The sequence below is a fragment of the Zeus faber genome (assembly GCF_960531495.2).
Source record: "Zeus faber genome assembly, chromosome: 15".
Classification (NCBI taxonomy): domain Eukaryota; kingdom Metazoa; phylum Chordata; class Actinopteri; order Zeiformes; family Zeidae; genus Zeus; species Zeus faber.
Genome location: NC_137194.1, coordinates 14747774 through 14754183, shown reverse-complemented (window position 1 = coordinate 14754183; position 6410 = coordinate 14747774). Strand labels below are relative to the sequence as shown.

At 49.7% G+C, this 6410-nt stretch overlaps 1 protein-coding gene across 1 annotated transcript; it reads left to right on the top strand.

The window, feature by feature from the left end:
* Positions 1-2728: 2728 nt before the first annotated feature.
* hsd17b10 (hydroxysteroid (17-beta) dehydrogenase 10) lies at positions 2729-5197 on the top strand. Its single transcript, XM_080015808.1, has 6 exons — positions 2729-2848; positions 3611-3775; positions 3862-4026; positions 4199-4327; positions 4426-4534; positions 4652-5197. Exons 1-6 carry the CDS (start codon positions 2825-2827, stop codon positions 4840-4842), a joined length of 783 nt encoding a protein of 260 aa, XP_079871934.1. The 5' UTR covers positions 2729-2824; the 3' UTR covers positions 4843-5197.
* Positions 5198-6410: the final 1213 nt, after the last annotated feature.

Genomic DNA, 6410 nt, shown 5'->3' with positions numbered 1-6410 from the left:
TCCGCAAAAAAAGAAAAGGTTCAAAAATCAACATGTTTCACTGCTTGTCCCAATTTATTAATAAGGCGTCCCCAGTGGAGGACATTCAATCTCGTTCTAGGCGCGCTCCACCCCCCCCCAAGTCTCGCGATGTTTGCTCATTAGCGGCCACACACACACACACACACACACACACCCGCTCCGGCAGCAGCCAGGAAAGATGGCGAGGCTGACAGGGGGAGCCACCTGGGGTGCCGGAGATTTCCAAGCAGCGCCACCGGTTCTCCCAAGTATTAGCGGATTCGAGGAGAAGGAGGAGGAGGAGGAGGAGGAGGAGGGGGGGAGCGGACGTGACCACCCCCCGCCCCCCTCCCCCAAATAACTTTGCCCCCGTCGCCGTGCCTGAGGGTGTGAGGTACGTTTGCGGCATTGTACTTACTAAGCGCGGGGTCGAAAACCGCCAATTTGAGCCTTGCTGTCAGCTAACCGCTGCTAGCTAACGTTAGCTTGAAGGGCTGCAGTGCTATCTGTCCACATTAACGTGTTGGAGGGGAAATACACTTTGTGTTTGATTCGCTAACGGGTGAAGAGATTGGTATTCTGTGTGAAAGTGTTTTTGTGAGTGTGAAACCGGATATTAGATTGGCAGTTCCCTGGCAGAGCCCATGTACAGGTTGTATTTGATCTGAATATGGACTTGAATGTATAGACTGTATGTTCTGATTGATGTGATTTTACTGTGTGATTGATGCGATATATCAATCAATCTGTATATTTATAGGAATCTGCCTCATAGCACACAGCGCTGCACACTACATTAGGAGTATAATCAGTGTAGGGGGCACCTTACATTAGCCCATGTAAAACACGACAGTATATATATATACTCCTAAAGTATATACTTTCAGTTGCTTTTCTCGTTTATACATATTTTTCGGTTTCTGATTCCAAGTCAGAAGAATATCTTTGCTCTTCGTCATCCCAATGCACCATATGTGTATGACTGCATCTGACGAATACGTAACCGTGAATCTATATCTCTAAAATCCATTCTTGCCTGTGTATTTTTTCCCCCCCTCTTGCAGTCGGCGACTCATCCCCTCAGCGGGCCCGGGCCCGGCCCCCGGCCCCAGGGGAGCCCTCATGCTTAGGGGCTCCTGTCAGCGGTGTATGTTTGGATCAGGTAACCAGTCAACAAGTCGGGGGGTCGAATGCACGCACATCTTTGAGACACAGGTGCAGAAGAAGGTGCGCTTTATCTTTTCCCGAAGGGGAATTTCTCTGTGCATTTTACCCTGCCCAGCTGTCTCGGAGCAACCCCACATCTCCAGCCAATGGCTTGCTCAGGGGCATGGGCGGGAGTGTCTAACCCTGAGATGCGTGTCTTGGGAGCAGGGGGCGGGGGGGGGGGGGGTTTCGTGAGATTTCCGTGTTGTGGACAACGGAGAGGGGCGCTGTGGGGTGAGGTAGTAGTTTGTATAGTTTTAGGATCACACCAGATCTGGGAGATAACTATACAGCCTACTGTCTTTCTCACGGCAACCGAAACATCACCAGCATTGCCACAACCAACCAGCCATTGTCCGACTGCGATCGGTCGCCACGGCGACGGGCGGGGCCTTGCCAAGCACCAATGAAAGTATCGACGTGAGGATTTTGCCGTAACGACCATCTCTGTACGATTCAGGGAAGTATGACTGGTGCACGGGCAGTGATGCAGTTTATCCAGCTTCTCCTGCAGCTTTAACAGACGGTTGTTTTACAACACTCAGTGATCCACTGATGGCCTGTACAGAACACAATAAGAATATTTTTGAAGGATGGAAAAAAAAAAGAAAAAGCCAGAGAGTTTACGGTGCAATTGAAAAATTGTATTGTTATTAAAATCAGTATTCTACCCACGTAGTGTCCCAGCTGGACTTGCCATCCTCACCCTTGATTTGCTGTGCTCCTCAATGCCTCGGCTCGTTCTAAATCTGTGTCACCGCCGTGCTGTGGTGAGGTAGTAAGTTGTGTTGTTGTGGGGGTGCGGGATATGATGACCCCTTTTTGGAGATACAACTATACAACTTACTGCCTTCCACATGGTGGCAGAATGCGTCCTGCGATCCCACTATGAGGTCACATAGAAAAAAATACATCCTGTCTTTAAAGTTATTCCAAATAGAAATTACACTGTTTCAAAATGCAGATGAAGGAATTGTGTATGTATTGTGTGTGTGTGTATATGAGTAATTGAATAAAGTACGTTCCTCAAAGCATCTTGCGCCCTCTTGGTTTTGTTTTGGGATGTTTTAGTGACACAAACATGCACTGTGCTAGTGCAGACATAGAATGCCAGTGGTCCGTATGTTTTTGCAGTGTGCATGCATTTCAAGGTTCATTACACCCAACACATTAATAAGCGTGTTAACCTCCATATGAAGATAAGATTAAGATCAGATGACTATACTTTATTAATCCCCAAAGGGAAATTCCAGTGTTGCCGCAGCAATGACGTACATGAAAAAAACACACTGTGGTAGGTTGTTTATGATTTTTATTTTATTTTTTTATTTTTTTAATTATTACTAAATGTTATTCCAAGCCATACGCATTCCCACCGAAGTACGTGTTGAAAATCCAAAGTCAAAGAATCAAGCGGCCGCCTGTGATGACATTCCCCGTCCAGACAGCGGACCGCGTCCCCCCTGTTTGCCCCCGCACTCCCGTCCAGTGACCGGAGGGGGCGTTCCCTGCCGCCCTCGCTGATTGGTTAAACGGGGGCCAGGGTGGGCGGCGCTTCGAGCCACTTCCGCCCTCCTTCCGCCGGGACGCGGCCGACGTCACGGCGGCCCGAGCGAACATGGCGAACATACGGCGCGTCAAGGTGAGGGAAGGGAGAAGGAAGAACAGGGCCAAGGGCGCGTCTTCACACGCGTCCGCGCCTCTCGAGGGGGGAGCGAGAGGCGCGGCGGCTTTCGCGGGGGCTGTGGGTGGTGGTGGTGGTGGTGGTGGTGGTTGGCGCCGCTGTTAAATCCGGAGGTCCCGTCGCGCTCTCCATGTGCAACGGACGGGGAGCGACCACTCCGTCGTGCTCGGAAATCACACCTTGTCTACTCCTGGTTGTGCGCTACAGTCCGTTCCACGACCGCCGTGTTGCCCGCCACGCTCCCTGACGCAACCGCGCTCCATCCCGAGCGTGGTTTACTCTCAGCGAGGCCAGGTTTTGACGGGTCTTTGAGCCGCACCCGGTCTGGGCCAAACCTTTCCCCGCCTTTCACGAATCCGCAAGATGGTTTTCCGTTGAGCTGAATATCGATGCAATAATGCAGACCGTTCACCGTGTACCTCCACACGACGAGTGACTGAAAAATTCCGAGGTTCTCTTGAACGCACCATCGGCCGCTGACTTCAGGGTCGTGGACGTCATAGGAGCTTTCCCAGTCCACTCACACAACACCACGTTTTGTGGATTTTTTTTTTTGTTAATTGTGTGATTGTGTACTGTCAATATTTTCTATTTTTATTCTCGTCCGTCTCTCTTCACATATCCGTATCAGTCACCCATGTTTACATCCTCATACCTGCCCCCCATTTTCCCCTCCCCTGTGTGATATTTGTGCTGTGCGTGAATGTGTGTGCCGGGCAGGGCATGGTGGGGCTGGTGACGGGCGGTGCGTCCGGGTTGGGCCGGGCCACCGTGGAGCGCCTGGTGCAGCAGGGAGCGTCCGCCGTGATCCTCGACCTCCCCTCCTCCGACGGCCACGCCCTCGCCGCCGGCCTGGGCGACCGCTGCGCCTTCGCACCCGCTGACGTGAGTCGGTGGGACGGGCGACCCCTGCGCGTAGCGCCGCCGCCGCGGACGCCGTCTCGACGCCGCTGAACCTTTCGATGCCGCAGGTGTCGTCGGAGGCGGACGTGCGGTCGGCGGTGTCCCTGGCCAAGGAGAAGTTCGGGAAGCTGGACCTGGCGGTGAACTGCGCGGGCATTGCCGTGGCCGTCAAGACCTACAACTTCAAGAAGGACATCCCTCACAGCCTGGAAGACTTTCAACGCGTCATCTCTGTAGGAAACAAATCCACACATCTATACGTAGAGAAGAAACCGTTTGTGAACTTTAAAAGCTTGAGCCTGCGGACAATAAGGGGAAGGCGTTCGGCCAACCGTCTCCCCACGCACTTCTTTCCTGGTATGCATTATTGTTTTGGTCACGGTGTGGCTTTGTGTATGTTCTCAGGTGAACATTGCCGGAACCTTTAATGTGATCCGCCTGGCTGTGGGGGAGATGGGAAAGAATGAGCCGGATGCAGATGGGCACAGAGGCTGCATCATAAACACCGCCAGCGTGGCCGCCTTTGACGGACAGGTGAAAATGACACACACACACACACAGATAAATGGTGTTTGTTCCATCTCTTGGATAATAATAAATTAGAGATCCTGGCGCATTCTCTTTTATTCCAGGTGGGCCAAGCTGCGTATTCAGCCTCCAAGGGCGGTATTGTTGGAATGACTCTGCCCATCGCTAGAGATCTAGCGCCCATGGGCATCCGAGTGGTCACCATAGCACCTGGTTGGTATACTCCAGTGTTGACCAGACACTGTGACATCATCTCCACGGCCCCCGCCGTTTGGGAGCCGGGGTCTCTTATCGACAACATTCAACGTGTCTCACTCTCTCCTTCTCCAGGTCTGTTCTCCACCCCTCTCCTCGCTGGCCTTCCAGAGAAGGTGCAGTCCTTCTTAGCCCGCCAGGTGCCCTTCCCCTCGCGCCTGGGAGACCCCGCGGAGTTTGCCCACCTCGTGACGGCGCTGGCAGAGAATCCCATGATCAACGGGGAGGTCATCAGACTAGATGGAGCAATCCGCATGCAGCCTTGATAGAGAGAGAGAGACACACACCATTCTGTGTTTTTGTGCCCTAGAGTGGATCTGTTTGTTTGTGTGCTTATGTGTGTGTTGGTTTGTCCTATGTAATATTAAGCTGATGTATAGTACCGTGGGTTTGCTCTCTAGCGACTCTTATTTGAAGACTGGGTGTGTGTGTTTGCACAGTATACTGCACACGTAGCATGAAATGTTATGTATCATGAATCATGGCTATGACAGCTGTGTTTAGGCGGCTGAGTTTCTATGTGAGAGACTTGAGTAGATTGTTCACATGATAATAATGATTGCAGTACTTTCACGCCAAGGTGTTTTTTGTAAACGAATCTAGACAATAAACGACAGATTATTTGAATTTGCCTGTGAAATATTACTTTGCATGCCCTGCGAAGCTATCTGATCAAGATTGTGACAGGCGTAGATGTCAGTGTACTGAAGGAAGATCAGTGAAGATTCACGGTTAAGGACATAATGACGACTGTAGAGTGAAGTCAAAGCAATTACCAAACGGGAAAACTCATTTCGCTATCGTACCATTCCCAAGTCCAACACCAGCTTCCACTGTCCGACCCGCTGCCCGGTGAAGGGTTGTTTACTCTGCTTTGTCAGTCGCCGGCAAAGGCGTCAACACCTGCAGCTGCATTGGCACCTTTGATCCCTGCGTCAAAAACGCCACCAGCACGGCATATGGCCCTGCTCCCTTTTTGTAATCTTGCCAAAATCTCGCCTCGCCTCTGCAGCCCTGCATCGGGGTAACACAGTGAACATTCAGCCCATCGCCATCTCCATACTGGACTGAAAGGGATGAATCTCAGGTAAGAGAACCAAATACAGTCAACACCTGAAGAGAGTAATGTGGGAAAGAGTTTCTCTTTCCCCCTCTAATAACGTACTGGAACTAAACTTCAATGTCAATCACATTCTGATGAAGGTGTCGGATGCTCCTTCAGGTTTTACCCGACTGCTCATGTCTTTCTGTGGAGGTTGAGTTAAACCTTTTATTTATTGGTTTGATTGACACCTATAAGCACCGTCATTTAGGCCAAGATCATCACAGAATCTCTACTTAAATTACAAAATTAAAAGAGAAGAGCTTGGCTTAAGGAAACAAGGAGAAAAATAACAACGCCATGGTCACATCCTTAAAGTGTAATATTATCTGTGTTGGTCGGTTGATTTACAACTCCCAGAGTTTCGTCTGAAAGTGCAACCATTCTTCCTACTCGATCAGAGACAGTCAATTTCCTTTCACTTCAGGATTTCCCTTTATTTAAAAACTTTGCATAGCACAGCATAAATGAATTATATCATATACCATGTACCAATTAAATAAAATTACAGTATATGTCTATGTATGTATGTATTATTATTATTATTATTATTATTATACCTCGAGCATCACCTTGTTAATAACTAATATTTATGTGTTCATGTAGTGATATCTATGTGTGTGTGAAGCCAGTCATGATGGTGTATGCATATGTGCTTTGTCAAGCAAATATAATCACACAGCTGTGAATAAAGAAGCATACATACCGGTATTTGGTGAATTTTTGCGAAAA